Genomic DNA, 20,533 nt, shown 5'->3' with positions numbered 1-20,533 from the left:
GAAATAAAGTATTCTTGCCCTTAAATTGCAATGCAGAAATTTATTGTTAGGTTTAGGCCATATACCCAATAACTAAAGATTAGAATACTCTTAACATTTAAATACTAGTTAATATTCATTCATTTGGTATTTAAGATCTTTAAAGAGATCCTGTGGCAAAATAATCATAGATTGAGAAAATTACTTCAGATCTTGTTTTATAAGCAGTTTTTTTTTGGGGGGGGGGTCTGAATTTGCAAGCTGGTACTGCCCATACCTAGGTACAAATCTGGTGGCATAAGATGGTCAGAAACAGACTTTGCTGGAACACAGAAAGGGAAAAATTTCTTAGTTCTCCCATGTGATTCTAAACTAGGCTGACTAAAGCTGGTAATTTGTGCACAGCAGCTTTATAACTTAATACAACATGCTGACAAGCATTCACTTGTAAGAAAATGCAAAGTTGAGGAAATTAAGATTGTACCAACTTCTCACATAAATGTTCCAGATTGTTTGTCCAAACACGAGCCCTGAGTAAGCTCTTGAATCAAATTGCAGTTTGGTGTGGGACCAGTTCCTGCGGTTTGCTGTTAGCTCCAACACTGAGTGGAGTTGCTCAAGATTTTAAAACTCAGAATTGAAGGGGAGAAGGAGGGAACAAGGTCAGCTTAGAGCTAACACATGCTCACCAGCAGGTGGGAATCCCACCTAAACCAGCAGTCTCCACATACCCTCTTATATTTGCTGCTTTACAAGGGAAATTGATTTTCACAATTATTTGAGACAAAAAGTTCCCAATTGCTGGCTCACTCCCTGGATGTTCAGAATAGCTAGGTGAGGCTGAGGTTGTGAGCCAGGAACTCAGCTTGTCTCCCAGGTGGGTAGCAGGGAGCCGGCCATCACCTGCTGCCAGGGGGACGTGTTTCCAGTGAGCTGGCACTGGGACCAGCGCCATGTCACGGAGTCAGGTGCTTCACAGTGTGAAGGGCTTGTTCCCAGGGCGCCTCCCCCAACAAGCTAGACATGACCCTGGAAATTAACGAATTCATTCCCTTAAATCATAGTTACAATTCACATTTTATGATTCTACAAAAATCCTTTTCATGCTGTACATGATCCTTACATATTGTGTTCTCATTACACTCTTACTAATGAGGATAAGAGGGGCTAGAACCGTGTTCTAGATGGTTCCAGAGGATCCCACTGTGTGAGACCAAATACTGTTTTTGGTGAAATTTCTTTATTCAAAAGCCAGAGAGAAAGATGGATGCAAATCTTTTATTTACTGGTTCACTTCCCAAATACCTCCAACAGATGGGGCTCGGCCAGACGAGCCAGGAGCTTCATCCAGAGCTGCCAAGTACAGGGCCGGGGCATCAGCTGCTGTCTCCCAGGATGTACCTAAGCAGGAAATTGGCTCAGAAGTACAAGTGGGATTTGACCCTAGACACTGTTAGGGGGTGCAGGCAGCAATCATCTATGTGCTATTAATACCCTCCCCATAACTATTGTGTACTTTTAAGAAAAGAAAAAACACTTTTTCCTATAGAAAGATAACTGGCTTTAAATAAAAATTACAAGTCAATGCAATAAAAACACCAAGTGGCTATTTTTTTAGGCACATTGAAGAAGGTGCCTTGCTTTTCCATTTCCCCAAGATACTGTCTTGTAAAATAAAATGGCTGAAAACCAAGATGCCAGTCTTGGTACCTTTCCAAACCCAAGGATCTGGTTTTTTCAAACACAAACTAAGACCAAATAACTCTCCCCTCCCCCACCACATCAAATACACAACAAACAAGAAAAAAAAATCACCAAATCCAAACCTTCCACAGAGGAACAAAAGAGCCCTTCCACTGCTGGACTTGTGGAACTGACAGTTCCCAAGGAGATGCGAGTTCTTTCTCTATGACCTGAGCGAGTACATCTGAGCTGCAAATACATAACAGAGGCAGGCCCCAGCCTAGTGGTCAAGACGCTGCCGCATGCCATAGTGGAGTACCTAGGCTCTGGCCTCCGAGTCCAGCTTCCTGCGGATCCTGGGAGTCTGTGGGATAGCTCAAGTTGACCACCTGCCACCCACTTGGAGCCCTGGGCTGGTTGCCTGACTTCCAGCTGTGGGCCTCCCCCTGTGCTGCCCCTCACCCCAACAGGCAGGCAGTTTGGAGCAGGACTGCAGATGCAACCTGCTTCTGCCTCAAATAAAATGTATATCTACATATGCACAAACTTCAATAGAAGTAATTTCATGATGAATAAATAACATACTCACCACTTTATAAGAAATCAGTGATATGATTTATCAATCAGCTGGCAATGTTTCTTTCTTCCTTGCCCCATTTTTTGTTTTTAATCTGTAATTCCAATATATGGCTTTTACAGTGGGACTCCAAAAATACTTAGGTTGGCTACAACAGTAACAGACAATAACCTAAAGTATCAGCCTCTGGATTCCAAATTTGAACTGCATCATGATACAGCAACTGTTCACTCTCCTGCACGAGACTTCCAAACCGAGACACATGAGTATAGAGAAATACGTACCTTTTCCCTTGAGACCAACTGATTGGGCTGAGGACCTGGCATATTGTAAAAGTTGTCACTCTTATTCTGACCTTAGAACATGAAGTACGTATTTGGTACTATTAATGACAAAGAAAGTAAGCTTTACTTTTTCCTTGAAGGCTACATGGACTAAAGGAAGACAGCAGGCTATTTTTCTACTTAGCCATCAACTCAGTCAATGCAAAACCAGTTCTATTAACAGTCTTTATTCCAGATGGAAAAGTACAGTAGTTGTGCAGAAACAAAACTACATAACAAAAGAGTAAGACTTTCACAAATTAAAGAAAATAATAAATAAGCCATAGTTCCAGCAGACCTTAGGGAAAGCTTGTAAAAAAGAAAGGGCCCAGCTGTCTGTCCGCAGCACACGTCTGCGGAGCCTGCAGCAGGTGCCCAGCAACTGCACTGGAGTCCCGCCCCCCAGCCAGGGTGCTCGCAGGGACGGCATGATGCGCCTTCACAACATTCTGCAAATATAGAGCTTCCTCTTCCCCAAGAAAATAAATCTCACATCCCAACATATAAAACACTCTCCCACCTCTTTCAAACTAGCGTTTTTAACATCTTCCAATAACACCCCATTTTCATAGAAAAATACCTTTGAACCAGGTTCATTCCTGTACCTTATCTTTACAAATGATAATACATCAGTTTGGACTGAAGTAGCACCTCAGAGGTGTTCATCTAATGAGATAAAGTGCCGTTTCTGGTATACTGTCCACGTGTCCTCCCGTGGTATGCAGTGCGGGCCCAGCTCAGGGAGGCTGACATGACATGCACGGTGACACTGGGTCTTTGTGAATGAGCCACTCGAGAGTAACTGTATTTACAAGTCAGAACATATACAATGGGTAAGCAGAAGCTACTGCATATGATCCAGCGAGGGCCATGGCCAGCACTGCGCTCCACACGGAGTGCTGCCCTTCAGGGACTCGGGAAGCACCGCCCGCACCCGAAGCACTGTGGGAACCAGCCAAGCGCCCGTTTGCGAGTGCCACTAAGCATGCTGGTGTGGGGGTGTTAGCTCAGTCCCAGTGTGCTCACCAGTCCCAATTCCAAGTAGCTTTTGTGCAGTTCCAAATACCCAAAACACCTTGAAACATGGATAGAACTTCAGAGCAGGTGCTACCAGAGCATTTGGCAAAAGACCCATAATGTGGAATTAATTGTGTGGTCCTGTTAAAGGAATTCTCACCAAGGGCACAAAACTTGGGTGTTCTTACATTTTGCTTGAGAGAAGAAAAAACAAAAACAACCCACCCTTGTTTATGGTCATGTTTAGCCAGTAGCAGCTCAGGCCTTTTGCACACATATACGTCAGAATGGTTGCGATTCCACTCGTGGAGCTCCCACCTGAATCCCCATCTTTTGCAGATGACTCCATGTGACACCTGTCCCTCTCTCAAGTGACACTTTGATTCTCTAGGTAAATCCTGATTTGGCCACAGAGCAAATGCGAGGAAGGAACCAAACTGCCATAGGAGGAAAGCACGTCTTTATGTCTTCTTGGCTGTTGCGTTTGGAAGCTGACGGTAGAGCTATCGTTTCCCATCTTAGTGTCCTTATTTCAGGGGCTTCTAGCTAGTACAAAAGTTTAATTTCATTCCATGTGTTCATGATCTCAGTGGCATTAGATTCATCCCAGAGGAAACAAACAAACAAAAAAATACAGCTAGAAAGTTTTCTTTTTTTAAAGGAAACAAACCAGGGAATTATCTGCCCCCAGGCACACATTGATTCCCCAGATGCCAGGTTGCGGGGGGGAGGTTGTCACACGTTGGACTCTATGAAGGATCGCTTTGGTTTTGCGGTAGCCAGGTGGCTCCTGCGGGCCTCGCTGCCCGTGTGAGGCTGGGGCTTAGCCAGGCCTTCCTGATACAGGTGCGAGATGCTCCGGGCCATGCGGCCATCCGCACAGGGCACAGCAGGCAGGCACTGGCTCTCCTCCAGCTCCTTCCCCTGTGCCCCATTATGGACGCTGCCAGCCAGAGTGGGCACCGGGCAGGCTTTGGCTTGATGAGGGTACATGCCTCCAGGTTTGAGAGGGGGCTTCTCGGAGCAGGAGGCCTGCAGGCCAGCTGCAGGGGAAGGGCCCGGCAGGAGCCCCTCGGGGGCCGGGCAGTGCCAGGTGCGGTGCACCGCGCCGCTCTGCGGCTGGAACCGGGCCGTCTTGTCTGTGATGCCCATGAACGGCGTGTTCCGGGGCCTGTGCTCCGCCGTGCCACTGGGGAGCTGGTGCCCAGCCTTGTCTCTCACACGCGTGTCAGCCCCTGGCACCTTGAAGCCCTCGGAGAAGCTGTTGCTCGAAGTCAGACTGCTGGCTGAACTGGACATCTTGATGCTACCACAGGGAGAGCCCGAGGAACCGGAGCTGGCCAGTGAGACCGCGTCCACGGCGCCGGGGGCGTGCGGCGGCCTGTCTGCTGTCTTCACCTTGCCCGGAAAAGGGTCCCCACGCGGCAGCTGGACGCTGTGGCCCACACCGCGCCGCTCGCCACCATGGCCACAGCCTGCACCCTCCACGTGCTGGCTTCTGCCCCCGGGGGCTGCGATGCGGGCAGGCATGGGACTCGGGGGAGGGTTGTACGCTGCAGCCCTCACCCCCTGCCCGGGCACCGGCCGCTGGCTTGTCTTCACAATCTGTGCCTGTTTGCTGGGCTGCAGGATGAGCCCCGGTGGCGCCACGGGCTCCCTCGGGGGCTTGCCCACTGCTGCCCTGCTCTGGGGCGACCCGGGTTGGCCTCGGGACTGCAATCCTTCTTGAAGGTTTCGGATGTAGGGTGACGGCTGGCACCTGGGAGGTGGGGAGATGGGCTCCTCCTGGGGAGAAGTGTCCTCTTCCTCCTCCTCCTCCTCCTCCTCTCCCTCCTCGTCCTCCTCAGCCTCCTCCAGATCGAAGTGATCATTCAGGCCGGCAGCAGGGGCTGCCTCTTCGTTGTCAGAGTCATGGGAGGCGGCTGGCGGTGGGCCCTGCTGCTTGAGCTGCTGGCTCCTCTGCAGCTGTTTGCACTCCTCTTCCACGCGGGCCAGGAGCCGCTTGATCTCCTGATTGCCTGGACAGAGTTTCACCGCCTCCTGCAAGTCCGCCAGAGCTGCCGCAAATTGCCTTTGGGCAAGCACAAGACATAAAAGGCCATGTGTGAACAGGTTCCCTCCTGGTGGGCCACGCAGTGCCTAGGACAGCTATGGACAGGAGGCCCGGCTCCCCAGCCCAGAGTTCCCTGGCTGAGGGCTGAATCCTAACCCACATCCTCACTTCCAGGGCACTGGGCACCCTGCCCTCCCCTGTGCCCACCGTTAACACAAGTGTCATCTAGAAGCCTTCCCTTCAACACCGGAAACTGGCAGCCAACACTAGGAGCGTCAGTAAGTCTCAATGGAAGAGTTACTGTGAGGAGGGGAGCAAGCGAAGGGTGGCCATCCTCTTAAAAGCCAGCCCCCTGGGGCTCCTTAGGTGCCAGGCATCGGGGGGGGGCCCGATGTGAAGCCTCCCCACACTTCAGGAGCAGGTGTGATCCCACAGGAGCTAAGCCGAGCCAGTACCTGCTGTTCCTCTTGGCCCTCGCTCTGGCATAGAAGGCTTCATAGGACTTGGGTTTCATCTCGAGGGCCTTGGAAGCGAATTCCTCTGCCATGCCAAAGTCCTGGTGTCAAGACATGAATATATGAGTCAAGTGTGGCAGACCGCCTGGCTGGCGGCTCTGTCCTGAAAAGGGGCTTGGCCCTGAAGGCGGTGGGGGGGCGGGGGTCCCCGGGCTGGAGAAGGCTTCTGTTGTCATACAGATGCAAGCAGCACCTGGCAGTAGTGGAGGGCTGCTGGGCCCTGTCTGCAGGAGGCCCTAGCCCGCAGGCACAGAAACAGGCCTCTCCATAGATGTGGAGGTGGGGAGGGGGTGGGGGTAAAGGAGGAAAAACGCAATACAGAAATAAACTAGCGGAGGCCCGGGTTGGGGTTACACTATCTCCTGTGACCCCAGCATTCCAATAAAGCTACTTCAGGTCCCAGCTGCTTCACTTGAGCTCCCTGTCAGGGCACTTGGGAAAGCAGTGGAGGATGACCCAAATCTTTGGACCTGCACACCCACGTGAGACCTGGCTGTAGCCTAGCCCAGGCCTGGCTGTGGCAGCCATGTGGGGAGTGGAGCAGTAGATAGACGACTAAACAAAAGCTAAACAAAAACAAAAAAGCAATGTTTAGTGAACCACTGCTTCTTAGCAAACCGGTTACAGGCAGATGCGCTTGGCAGCCGAGCCAGGAGAGACAGTCGAGGTGGGCAGCAGGTGGCACGTGGGCCACAGCACTCTGCACTTGCTTCTCCTATGGAGGTGATGGGAATTAACCTCCAGGGGCACCCAGGAGCGTGACAGGACTGTGCTCTCCCGATGCCAGCAGCTGGCACACAAGGAGCACGTGGCCGAGGAGAAGAGGCGGGCCGGGTGGGGCACCAGGGGCTGGCTTACGTTAGTTTTCCTCCGGCAGCGGGACAAGTTGAGATAGAGGGAGACCCTCAGCTCGTTGAACGGCCTCATGTCCTCGCCGAAGCCTTCCCGAGGAAACTTCCTTAAGGCATACTGGTAGCGCTGAGCGGCCTCCTTCATCTTCCCTTTCTAGGGTTCAAAGTCACCGACAGGGCAGCCTTTTCAGAGACCGCAAGAGGAGGGTACTCTGCACCCCACCTGCCAGTTCTACCCCTCCGTCCTTCCACCCACCCACAGCATCAACTCTCCTCCATATTCTTCAATAAATGAAAAGGGAAAAAACCCTGCAAAATATGCCAAGTGCAGCTACCCGACAGCGGCTTTCTTCTCTACATGGCTTAATTCTAAATCATCACAGATCTGGAGAGAAGAGTGACTTGTACCACAGGCATGGCCAACTACCTAAATCAGTGCCTGTAGGCCTTTGTTGGCCTGCCACCTGCACTCACAGATAAAGCTTTATTGGGAGATGGGTACATCCATTCATTCAAATACTGCCTGTTTTTGTCCCTGGGGCCCAGGTCAACAGTTAGGATGGAGACCACATAAGCTGCAAGTCTAGAAGGATCCCTTGGCCTCCGACAGGAAATTGTCTTTGATTTAAATTAAAGTCTTGTTTTGGAAACTTTGAAGTCAGGCTCGCTAATAGGGAATAAATGTAATTCAGTGTCCTGGTGTAAGATGTTGCTTGCCCACATTCCATCCAGGAAGGGCTGTGGAGGAACACCAGGCCATGGGCGGCATCAAGGCCGACAGATGGACACTGCCTGGTCTCCGCTGTATGGGTCACGGTCACCCATGCTTCATGAACACGCTGAAGGGACGAGCTTGAAGGTCCCAAAGCCACGACAAGGAGGGGAGAAGGCAGTGACTGCCCATTTCCTAAAATATCAACACTGCACCCCATAAACACAGACCATCACTAAGCATCAATGAGGAAATGGAAAGCTGCAGAGTTGTTTAACAGGCTCTTTAAATGGTAATGTGATTGGACCGTCATATCCTGCATTATCATATCACACTGCACTCCATGAATATGCTCAGTTTTCTTAAAGCCTGTTTCTGGAGGCAGTTTTAAATTCCACACTATTCTCGATTCAGGTAGTAAAGGCTCAGAGGACTGACAGTCTTCTGGAAACATCTCCCAGGTGTTTCTTTCTACATGGCCCTACCACCTGCAGTGCGGCTGACCCCGAAGAGCAGCAGGGCCAAGGCCAGGAGCCGGCAGAGAGGCTGCTCCAGGCCAAGGTCACGGTCACAGGCTCAGCCTCCAGCAGGCTCAGGTGTTAAAGGACCCAGGAGAGAGCTTGCTGCTCTCCCAGCCCCCTGTGTTCATCCTGAGCAAATGGGGAGAGGCCAGCTCTGCCTCTCCCGCACCATCTCAGTGGACACAGTGCTCCCTGTAGCACAGCTGTGGCCAGGACACGCGGGGGGCGGGGAGAGAGGAGGAGGCGGGGGCGGGGGTGGGGGCGGCACGACTTACTTTGTACATCACGTTCCCTTCCTCCATCAGTTTCTGCAGGAGTATAATCAAAATATCAGGTTTGGAGGTGGCCATCGCCCAAGCAGCATTTCCTGCAAAAGAAACATGTTCAGACCAGAAGGTCAGCCTGCCAGGATTCTGTGGCCCCCGCACGCTATGCGTCCCCATTGCAGGGTCCCTGGGGGTGGTTGGCCTGGGCCACAGTATTATCAGTGCTCCCAGGAGCACTGCACTAGGCACTCAGAAGGGGAGTGTGCTGGCTGGCGCAGGGCTGGCCTTGCAAAGCTGCTGAAGAAAGCAATGAGAAGCTAAGGCATCAGGGTGACTGGGCGCAGTTGCCTCCAGCTCACTAATCTTATTTCCCTTGTGGCCCCTTGGCTAGGGCTCCAGGCCATGGGTCCTGCCTGGGGGACCCAAATGGCCCACTCTCTCCACTCCTTCCACACACAGTGTGCGTGATGCCGTGCCCAGCCGCACAGGTGGAGCTGCCCTGGCCTACTGTGGCATCTCCACTCTGTCACTGGGCTCTCCTCCAGGAAGCTGCTCAGGGGGATCCATCCCGCAGCCCATCCCTCCTGGGGACTGCCGTCACTCCCAGAGCCATGCATCTCAGCTGGGACTGCTCTCAGGGTACTCCCACAGCTACAGGGCAGCTCCATGCCAAGACTGCCCACCGACGGGAACTTGTGCTTTTTGCACACATTGCAGTGGTAAGAGCAGAGGCAGAGTGTGAGAGAGCTCTGTAGACATGTGCCATCTCCTTCCCTAACCTGGCAGCACGTGGCTGCGCCCACGCCCTGAGGTCCTGTCAGGTTGGAAGCTGCCCCTCCCACGCCATCCTGCTCAGCCCTAAGGGGGCAGCTCACTGACCCAGCTTCGCTCCTTTCCTGAGGAGTGTCACCACCACGGATGTGTTCCGACAGCCGATGGCTCTGTCCAGGGGCCGCATGCCGCTGTGGTCCACGTGCTCGATCACAGCTCCCTTCTCCACGAGGTACAGCACCTGCAGCGGGAGAGTGCAGGCCTGAGCATGCTGCTAGCGGGGCCAGTCAGCCCAGGATCACCCAAGTCAGATTAGAAAGCCAGGAACGGACATGGGTGAACCTCAACCCATTTGACAGCCATCCCCTTACCCGTCTCCAGCTAACTGTAATGAGCTCTACGTGCTGGCCACTTGCAGCCACTGGTCCCCCAGAAACACCCAGAGTGCTACATCCTGCAGTGTGTGAGCCAGAAACACTGACAGCACTGGCCTAATAACTGCTCACTCAGACTTAGTAGAGACCTGGAATGTGTTGAGGCTGTAAATGAGCTTCCAACCAGGGCACAAAGATGAGCTCAATGCAATCAAACCGCTGCCACCTGGACTGAACAGGAACAGGTTGGGAAAAACCACTAGGGCCACTCCAATGTCTCTTTCCTGAAACAGTCCTGCGCTTGCTCAGTGTGGATGCCACGAGGCTCTGATGGGCTCTCAGTACGCCTGCCACCCGCAGTCATGCAAGGCAATAACACCTAGCAATAAAGAACTCCTACAATTCAACAACAATCCGATTTTGAAAAAGATTTATTTATTTTCATTGGAATAAGACAGAATTAGAGAGAGGAAAGACAAAACCCTTTCCTCCGCTGGTTCACTCCCTAAAGGGTCACAACAGGTGGTGCTGTGCCAATCCTGAGCCAGGAGCCAGGAGCCTCTTCCAGGTCTCCCATGCGAGTGCAGGACCCAAGGCTCTGAGCCATCCGTCACTACTCTCCCAGTCCACAAGCAGGGAGCCAGCTGGGAAGTGGAGCAGCCAGAACACAAAATGGCACCTATATGGGATACCCATGCTTGTAGGTCGAGGATTAGCCAATTGAGCCACTGTGCCAGCACCAAAACATTCCAAATTAAAAAAAAAAAGTTTTGAAATCAAGGTTAAAGAGAGACAGAGACTCTTCACCCCCTGGTTCACTCTCTAGATCCTTCCTACAGTGGTACTACTGTTTCAGAGTCCCACCAACACAGCCTGCGGCTTTTATTTTTCCACATCCTCCTGAACATTCATTATTCTTTTGTTTGTTTTTTATGGATATGAGTTGATGCTCCACTGTAACACTGATTTGCATTTCCCTAAAGATGGGTGAAGTTGCACATCTCTTCATATGCTGCTCGGCCCTTTGTGTGTCATCTTCGGAGAAATAACTTTTCAAGTCCCAGCTGTCCCACTTCCACTCCAGCTCCCTGCTAATGCAGCTGGGCAAGCAGTAGTGTGGTCTCAGTGACTCTACCCTGCACCCACGTGGGAGATCCTGATGAAGTTCTTGGGGTCCGTCCCAGCCTCGGCTGTGGGATGTACATTGGTGGATAGCTGACTGATCTTTCTCTCATCCCATAACTCTGTCTTCCAATAGATAAATATGACCATGTGATCCAGCCATTCTCCCCATGGGCGTACACTCAGAAGAACCAAGCAGGTTCCAGAGAGACACCTACACGCCCACGGCAGCACTCATCACAACAGCTAGAACGCGCCAAGAACCCAAGTGCCACACACATAACACAGTGTGACAAGCACACACCATGAGCATCCCCTCCACCTAGGAAGGAGCCAGATTTGGAAAAGGGCCACAACATGGGTACACCTGTAGGCACTTGCTCTGGGAAGTGAGCCAGTCACACAAGACAAACACCATGTGATTCCACTTCTCTGTGGACTAGAAAGGAGCCTGAATCAGAGGTAGGGTTTGGGGTTTGGGTTTGGGGTTGAGGGGTGGGTGGGATGGTGGGGGTGGGGGGTGGGTCCCAGTGCAAACAGGGCCTTGCTGTGGGACAGGTACAGTTCTCATTTTTTGAAGGGGAGCAAGTCTGGACACTAATGACACCAAGAATATATTTAACACCTTCGCATTCTACATACTTAGAAATGCAAAGATGGTAAATTTTCCACATTTTTACCACAATAAAAAAAAACCTGAAAGTGAAATAGAATACTAAAGCTCCTTCACTCTTCCTCAGCAAGGAGAAATGACACAACTTGGTAAAATGGCTGGATACACAAATGTGCAGGTATGTGAAATTTAAACACCTTTTTGGAAAAGCACATAGGAAACAGTTTACAAAGCACAGGAAATCAGCAGCAGTAACTTTTACGATGGCTACACTGCCCGGCACCTGGCTCCAGGAGGCGGATGTCTGCCTCTGCAGCTGGCCTCGCAGTGGTTCCTGGCAGCCCAGGTGGGAGGCCCAAGTGGAGTCCCTGGCTCTCTCTTGGGTTTGGCCTGACCCAGCCCTGGCTGTTGAGGCCATGTGGGGAGTGAACCAGTGGATGGATGGAAGCTCTCTCTCTGTCTCCTCTTCTTATAGTCAAATACATTTTTGTAAAACTAAAAACTCAAAGTTCATGGGAAATATGCAATATTTTAAAAAAAATTATTGCTTTCTTTGGGAGGTGGGGACAGAAAGAGGAGCTCCCACCCACTGGTTCACTCCCCAAGTGCCCATAATGGCCCCAGACCAACTCAACCACATAAGCCATTGCCACTGCCTGTCGGGGTCAAGACTGGCAGGAGTTTGGGAGCCAGGTCCCAGAATCCAGAAGTGAGACCAGACACTCCCATGCGGGGTGTAAGCACCTTAACTGCTAGACTTGTTGCATACTTCTATTATATATATTTTGAAAGACAGATGCTTATTTCAGGAAACTATATTTGAGAACCAAAGGGAACAAGATAAGGGAGGGAGAGAAAAAGCAGACAGAGAAATGCCCCCATTGGTGGCTCACTCTGCATATGTCTCCATCAGCAGAGGCTGGGCCAGGCTGAAGTGGAGAACCAGGAACTCAGTCTGGGTTCAGTGACTTGAACCATCACCTGCTGCCTCCTGGGGTGTGGGGGGAGGTGTTAACAGCAAGCTGGAGTCAGCAGCAGAGCTGGCATTATACTTGGGACTCCGATAGGACGTGACTGTTCTGAGCAGTCTTAACCACCTGGCCAAATGCCCTTCCCTGCATCACCTCCCCTTAGTATCTTTCAATTCCAAAGTCTCCTGTATATATACAGTGCGATGCTGTTCAGCCTCTACAGAACAGAGAATTCTGTCATCTGGCACAACAGGTGATCTTACAGGATGTTCTGTCAGGTAAAACAGGCTAGGGCCAGAATGACAAACAGCATGCTCTCATTTCTAGGTGGAATCTAAAAAGCTGAATTCACAAACATGGAGAGTAGCCAGGTGGCTACCAGTGGCTGGAGTGGAGGCAGGAGTCAGAGTGGGAAAGAGGAATGACTGGTCAACGTGCACGATTACACTGAGACATGAAGAGCCAGTTTCACGCACACAGCAACCGCACAGCAAGGTCACTGTAGTCGGCGATGACGGAGCACCAACATGGGGAGTGGGAACAGCCCTTAGACATCCTCATCACGCAGCAATGACACATACTGGAGGCCATGGACATGTTCATTAGCCTGATCTGAGTACTGGGTTTGCTAACTCTATTTCAATGCATTCCTAGGAGAAAACACAACTACATATTGCATGGGTATCTGCATCTTCTAAGTGGGCAAGCATGGTCTTGGGCTCCAAGACTATCAGATGGCTCACTATGGAATTACATGAAAACCTGAGATCCTTCATGGCACACCAAGACCCCTCTCTGGGGTGGCTTCAAGAAGACCCTGAAGCATTCAGTTCCAAACCCACCTCCTGGAAGCTGGATGCAGCCGAGGCTGCCACATGGAGGGGAAGGAACACCTACTGGTGGTACTTACAGTGTCAGCATCGCCACAGAAGGCAGCCAGGTCCAAGGGAGTGCGGCCGTTCTTGTCCGTCTGGTCGATCTCCGCGCCCTCCTCCACCAGGTGCTGGACCACTGCCCTGTGACCCTTCAGACAAGCCCAGCTCAGTGCTGACAGGCCCTCCTTGTCCAGAGCAGCAAGTGCGGCGCCTGAAAGGAAAGCGGAGTCCCCGGAAGGGAACATCACGTGAGCACTGACCTGTGGAGCCCTGTGGTGGGGTGGGGATGGGCAGCAATACCTCTCGTGTCCCCTGTGTGTGCCACAGGCAAGCAGAACCACCAGGTGCTACCAGAGCTGGCTCTGGCACCTTTGCAAACATGCCCCCTACCTTTTGAAAGCAGAAACTCCACGGTGTTCAAGTGGCCTTCACAGGCAGCCACCATGAGGGGCGTCCGGCCCTGCTTGTCACTCAGGTTCACATCACAGCCGCGGTCCAGCAGCAGCCTCACAATCTGAAAGGCAAGCTCAGGTTCAGAGGCAGGGAGTGCTATCTTCTCCTACACCCCCGCTCCCCGACTCATTTCTGTAGGGCGCCTGCGTGCACAGTGGGAGAGCACAAAGGGCACCTAATGCTCTCTAGCACAGCCAGGGAATTGCTGGCTGCTCTGACCGGGCCAGACAGAGAGGATTCGGATGGCTCAACACAAAGCAATGATGCACGGAGAGCTGATAGCTATGCCAGTAACCCTGGTCAGAGCACTGCCTACTGGATGCACCTGCTTATGCATCTCTCACCGCAGCCCTATCCACGTGTGCCATTCTTACCTGCTAAGTCAAAGCAAAAAGCATACACACAAACACTGCAGCAGGCAGACTCTCCTGTACTGTGAGTCATGGAAGCCTGCACTTCAGAGATCTTTTCCCCAAGGGTTTACTCCTTTTAACACACCCTGTTCACTGCTCCATCTCCACAACACACAGATACCAGGCAGAAGCAGCACTTGGGAGGAGGGAGAGGCATGTCAATCCTAAGCAGTGACAAGGCAGCCAGAGGCTGCGCACAACCGCGGTCCCCAGCAGGTGCATGGGGGGGCTGTGGTGCAGGGGTGAGGGGACAGTGAGCAGCTCACCCACCACACCAGGAAAAGCCAGCAGCACTGTGGGGAGTCCACCTGGCTTCCACCAATGGGGCTGGGAGCTGTCAGCACACTGCACTACACCAGCGGAACGTTGATCTAGAAACTTCATGCAACAAGCATGAGACACTCTCTCTGAATAGTTTACACATATCAGGCCCAAGCATGGGGTGGTTTGTGAAGGGGTATGTGGGCTGCCCCACCGCCTGCCAGAACTACCTATCCACTGCATTACAGACACGTCCTGCCATTCCCAGTGGAAGCCAGGCAGGCTGAGTGACACGACGCTGGATGGGAGGGCAACTGTCTCCTTCTCCCAGGGGCTCCGCAGAACACCCCTTCTGTTCTCTGTGCTGGCCAAATGGACTGCGAAATGGTAGCAGCAGCAGACACACCGGACCCAAGCTTGTCTTCCCATTCAGGCCCCTCTGCAGTCACAGGCAGCAGCAGGGCTCAGGAAGCTAGTGAGGCTTGCCAGTGCCATCCAGGCCCACTTGTGGCTCTGGGACACTCAGAGTCCACTCCCCACCTCCCTGACCCTGGGTACCTGCCAGTGCCCCTGGCGGGCGGCACAGAACAGAGGCAGGACCCCTCTCCTGTTGGTCCGAGCCACGGCAGCTCCACGCTCCAGCAACAGCTCACACACTTCCAGCTTGCCCCGTCCTGCCGCAGCTGTCAGGGCTGTAGAAAAGCAGAGGGCAAGGGACCCATTAGTGGCTGGCAAGCTCCCACTGGCCAGTGGCCCTCTGCATCCCCGCCCCCCCCCCTTGGGGAATCTGTATGGATTCGGCAGCAACCCCCAGCAACCCAACACCATGGCTATGATCCCCGGGGAAGTGATGTGGGCTATCTCTGGGTCCTGGAGGGCTCAGGACAGAAATCCCTGGGAACTCAGATGCAGGCTGTGGGCGGGTGGGGGTGGGGGACTCTAATGAACTGACGGGGAGCAGAGACCTCCAACCTGCACCAAGCTCCACCAGCCACAGTCAAGTCAGGCCCACACTGGACACCCAGGAGGCACAGAAACCTGTTCTCCACGCCAGAGGACAAGTGTACTGAAACAACTGCTAATCCATGTGCCTAGCACACACTCCCGCCTTGCAGAAGCTTCTAGTCAAGATGGAAGGATCAGGAAGTCATAACAGGGGATAAAATGGGTTTGGCTCGCAGAGACCTTGAGAGTGACTCAGAAGCTAGGGCCACAGCCATCACGGTGGCACTTAGTGTTCCAAGGCCAGGAGGGAGATGAGCAGCCAGGGTTCCCATGCCCCACCCCATGCCATGAGTATTAATATGGACAGAGTCTAGGGGCACAAGGTATACCATGGGAACAGATGCTTCTGCTGCAGCAAGGATTAGCGTAGCAGGCAACCGCAGCCCCAGAGGTGGTACAAGCTCTTCACTGCACCAAGGGGACACTGCTCGGAAGGGAGCACTCAGGCTCCCAGGAACAAGACAGGGAAGTAGGCAGGACTTGGGAGGGGGCAAGCACACTAGGCAGTCCCAGGACATCCAAGGCCAAGCCAAGAGCACGCCTTCTCTGTTCTCCCAGAAGGGCAAGTCAGCCCTCACTGTGTCTCCGACCATCAGTCCTGGTGAGACAGTGCGTGGGGACCTTGCAGCAAGACGATTGTCCCTTCCTCAGTGGCTTCACCATGGGCAGGCTCCCGGTAGCGGTCTGCACAGTGGGCCAGGGAGTGAGGTGTGGTCTAAAGGCCCAGCCCATTGTGACTGTTCCACTTGCTGTCACTTCCCTGGGGATCATGGCAGACTCTTCTTTCAGAAAAAGGCCACTACGTCTCCCCAGGGAACACATGGAAAGGGAGTCTGTCCTGACTTGGGACTCCGTGCCTCTTGATCTGTGCCCATGGCAGACAGTACCCAAGGGGCAGGGTGTGGGGGCCAGAGGAGGTCACAGATCTGGACTGCAGCCACCCCAGCCTTACTGTGGGCACCAGAGGGAGCCAGCTTCTGCCAGCTGCCATGAGGTCATCCATCCAAAGTGACTGCAGATTTCCATGAGGCAGACATGAATCTGACAGCTTGCTCTCCTGCAGCTCCTACATGCCTTAGCATAGCTTTACCCCTTGCAACTCTGCAAGGAGGCAGCTGGTCTACCCGACCAAGGTTCCATGAGAAGCCAGGGTTGGCACCAAGCTGGGCGTTCAGCTAGTTCCTGGTGCGGGGTACAGAGAGCCTGCACACCAAGGATCTCAAGAGTGTCAGCAATGCAGGGATCAGGACACAGCTCAAGAGACTTGAACAGGCAATGTTGCCGCCACCTGTCAAGTGGGACCCTGACAAGCCTGCCAGCTGTCTTGGCCTCGGCACTTTCCCTTGTAAGGACGCAGTCTGCATGGTTCATCACGATTTAGGATGCACCTAACTACTTGAAAATTTACCATCAACCCACACTGCCCCTCTCACATCTGCTGTTACTAAACTTTCACACTCAGTACACAAACACAGCTGACCTGAAGTTGCTGGATGCCAGGCAGGCTTCACAACAATGCTTTGCCTGTCATCTGTCCCAGCCCGGCATTTCTTTGCAGCCTGGGAGGAGCCACTGTGACCACAGCTGCCATCTGCCTCACTGGGCCAGAAGGAGGTAGACCTTCTGCAGACTGTGTGACAGGGACTGGACAATGTAGCAGGTGTCGTTCACACTCACATCACGCACGTGAGGTCACTGTCTTACTGCGCACACATGTGGGCTTATAGATAAATGGCTGTTACCAGAGTAGTGCTGAGGCCACTTCTGGAAACTGATATACTGGAGTGGCCAGGGGACTCCCATACATAAAATGCCACTTTGCAAGGTGACCATGTTCATGCTAACCAAGACTATGCAGGGCAGGTCCAGTACTTGCTGCCCTGTTAGCAACTGCTCATTAACAGGACAATGACACAACTCCTAAAGACACGGGGCGTGGGCCCCCCAAACAGTGTAGGCAGTCAGAACACACACCTCTTTGATATAAGGAATGCTTGGCAGTGGTTATTCTGAAAAACTGAAGATGTAGGAGGGACTCTGGAAACGTGTGTGTGTGTGTGTGTGTGTGTGTGTGTGTGTGTGTGTGTACACGTGTACACAGGCACGTTAAACTGCTGCTTGGACACCTATGTCCTTCTCAGGGTACCTTGCTGCCATCCTCACTACTGCACTTCTGACCCAACCCCTCGCTAATGCACTGCCTAGGGAGCCAGCACCTGCTGCTGTGGCTCAAGCACTTGGGTCCTTGCCACTCCCATGGGAGACTTGGGTTCAGTTCCAGGTCCCCAGATGCAGCCTGGCCCAGCCCTGGCTGTTGCAAGCACCAGAAACGAACCAGCAGATAGAAGACCTGACCTTTCTCCCTCTGACCACCTTTCAAGTAAAATGAAAAAACATATCAGAGCTGGAATTACTGATATCTCTGAAGGAACTCTCTCCATTTCTGTACCAGGAAGACGAGGGTGATGCCATCACTGAAGACTCAACAGAACTGTTGACCTACCAACCCAGCCCCGTTCACCCTGTCTTCCCGGGATGTCCACCCACCACCAGCTTTCACCTCGGTTTCAGAGGCCAGTGCTATTTAAGCAGATCCCGAAGCTATCTCAGATTTGCTCATTTCCCTAGGTGTCCGCCATGTGCACAAAAGGTGCTCATGCTATGAAATGGCTGTGCTCTTCTTGCGGGGCTGGACGTTGCTATGGGGTCTGTCCCAACCCAGAAGTATCAAAGAGGAGGAGAAAGCCACAGTTTCCTCTGTTTTACTTCATGCAGCTGGGTTGACGTGGACACCACTCTGCTAGGTAGAATGGCAGAGGTGGGCATGAGCCGCCTGGACCTGCTGTCCCTCACTGACTGGCTCTGCCTCACTCAGCAACAGCTCCTGCTCCTCCTGTGGCTGGGACCGATAGAGGACAGCCCCACAGACACGCACAGAGAAGGATGTACTCAGACCTGCAGTCCGTGGTTCAGCATGTGACAATCCCATCCACACACAGCTCAGCTTCGTATCTGCTACACAAGTTGGATGCCCCTTAGCAATGGGGCCTGTGGATAAGCATTTGTATTGAACTCTTGCAATGGTGGGACATCAGGCACCACAGCTGGCACTAATAGGGCCCAGGGGTGGGCCGGGGCAGCTGACAGCAGACAGCCCAGAGTGCCACCCTAGGCCTGACCCCTAGGCCAAGCCTGTCGTCATCCTCTTCCCACAGAGCCTGGCTTGCTGGCACTGAGCAGTTAACTTCCTTTTGTGAGAGTAAAGGGACTGCCAGCACAGGCAGGCTTTGCTCACATCTGAACACAAACCCTTAAGCAGGCTTGCATGTCTACCTGACGCCCACAGACAAGGGGCCCTGTGTGTCCTGCAGGGACTCGCTATTTCTGGCTGCATTATTCCCAAGTCCTGGGGCGAGGACGAAGCTCCTGGGTCAGCTTCACAGCAACTTGGGGATACCATATTGGGAAACAAGGGAGACAGAGGAATGCTCAGCCACATGCCTCAGCAGACAGAGCCCCAGCAAGGCCACGCCTGGGGACTCCACATCCCTGCAGCCAACGCCGGCCTCCAAGCTGCCCCACCGCTGCTCTCCAGGCCTCACCAGGCAACCAGAGGGGTCAAGGCGGGGGTGGGCACAGAGCCCTGCAGGTGCACAATGGCCCAGCTTCGACCAAGAAAATAAAAAGACGGGGAAAAAAAAAAAGACTCGGTGTGAAATGGAGGCTCTAGAATTTACATGGACACACGGCACTTTGTAGAGCTCACAGCGGACACAGTTCTGTTCCTGCAAGCAGCCCTGCCCAGGAGATGGCATCTGTGTAATGAAATCCTCACGCAAGTGCACCTGACCCTGAGCGTGCTTACCAGGGCAGGCCTCTTGTTTCCCCACTGAGAGACCTGTCACTAGGGGTGCTGGTTTCAAGACAAACTGTGTGACAGGCACGCGACAATCTCAACTGATGGAAACATCGGTGAGAAGCAGTTCTTTGTCAAAGCGGGTCGTTTGCAGGACTCCTCCATGCACGAATGTCCTTTGGACAGAGATGTGTGTGGACAACAAGACCCAACTGTCAAAGTGGTAGGGACACGTGGGGACGCACTCAGGGCTGTTTGTGCAGATTCAGAGATCTGTCACTCAGACACACCAGGGTATGCTGCTGGCCAGAGGGTCCCTACCAAGCCTTGGCAAGAGGGGAGGGTTCCACGAGATGAAATGGGCTGTACATTTCATCAGCCCCACCTAACCTGGTGTGGAGACCTCAGGAGCAGCGATGGCTCTCAGTGGAAACTGTACTTGCAAGGGGAGACAAGGCCCTTGTCCCCCTTCCCGGCCTCCACAGAGGCCCCTTCTGTGAGGGCACTGTGGTTTGGAGATCTCCTTTGCTGGAAGTTAGTCCTGCCACAAGTCACTGCAGTGCCTAGCGCTGTCCCTGTTGTGCGGCATTTGGCCAGGACCTGGCACAAGGTCTGGGATCTATCTGGCATGGACCCAAGCAGCAGCTAAGGATCAGGTGAAACTGTCGCCTCGTGTCCCCAGCCAGCCTATTTCCAAGGAGCTCTCCAGAAAGGGTTAGAACAAGGCTGAGAGCAAATCTGGGGAAGGGGACTTCAACATGCTGTCAGGCCCTGGTGCCTCCAACCGCCAAAATAATCCTTAAACAAATCAAATCTGCCTGCTAGCCAAGGCTTCACACATGTGCCTTAGCTCTTCATTTGTAACTTCATTTTTCCTAAAGTAAGTGCAAAATAAATGAGATTCCATCCCTCAAACATTCGCTTAAGTAGCCGATCAAGACCAAAGAAATACAACACATAATGTATCATCGTCACAGTTAACATTCATCAGTTTATCACAGCCCTGTTAACAGAAAACACTCACTGGACACTGACCAGCTGGGCAGCACTGTGAGAAATCCCGCTGGGAATTCTCATTTGACTGTGCTGAACACCACCACCCACTTTTATATGGTAAGCTGAGTCCTTGGGGGTTCAACATCTGTCTCCAGTCACAAGCCAAAGCCACATCAGAGTGAGGAATGTGGCCCGAGCAGCCCAGGGAACCCAGAGCCGCGCCTGCCAACAGGCAGGCCTAGCGTATTTGAGCAACATATACACAACTCCTTCCCACCCACATGACACAGCCCGTCATGTGTGCAAGTTCAACTCGTGCGAGGCGA

At 52.8% G+C, this 20,533-nt stretch overlaps 1 protein-coding gene across 1 annotated transcript in view; it reads right to left on the bottom strand.

Annotated features, from left to right (window-relative positions):
- Nucleotides 1-4,314: 4,314 nt before the first annotated feature.
- TANC1 (tetratricopeptide repeat, ankyrin repeat and coiled-coil containing 1) overlaps nt 4,315-20,533 on the bottom strand; it is a 243,763-nt gene continuing 227,544 nt past the window's right edge. The window contains exons 19-26 of the mRNA XM_040971995.1: nt 14,909-15,042; nt 13,614-13,737; nt 13,259-13,434; nt 9,377-9,509; nt 8,507-8,598; nt 7,006-7,152; nt 6,088-6,188; nt 4,315-5,650 (exon numbers count right to left, since the gene is read on the bottom strand). Coding sequence (XP_040827929.1) covers nt 4,315-5,650; nt 6,088-6,188; nt 7,006-7,152; nt 8,507-8,598; nt 9,377-9,509; nt 13,259-13,434; nt 13,614-13,737; nt 14,909-15,042 — 2,243 coding nt within the window. The remainder of the gene's footprint in view (nt 5,651-6,087; nt 6,189-7,005; nt 7,153-8,506; nt 8,599-9,376; nt 9,510-13,258; nt 13,435-13,613; nt 13,738-14,908; nt 15,043-20,533) is intronic.

The sequence above is a fragment of the Ochotona curzoniae genome, unplaced genomic scaffold (genome assembly GCF_017591425.1).
Source record: "Ochotona curzoniae isolate NIBS_2020 unplaced genomic scaffold, NIBS_Ocur_1.0 contig_2210, whole genome shotgun sequence".
NCBI classification, from domain to species: domain Eukaryota; kingdom Metazoa; phylum Chordata; class Mammalia; order Lagomorpha; family Ochotonidae; genus Ochotona; species Ochotona curzoniae.
Note: the sequence above shows the minus strand (reverse complement) of the source record. Positions and strands in the feature narration are given on the sequence as shown.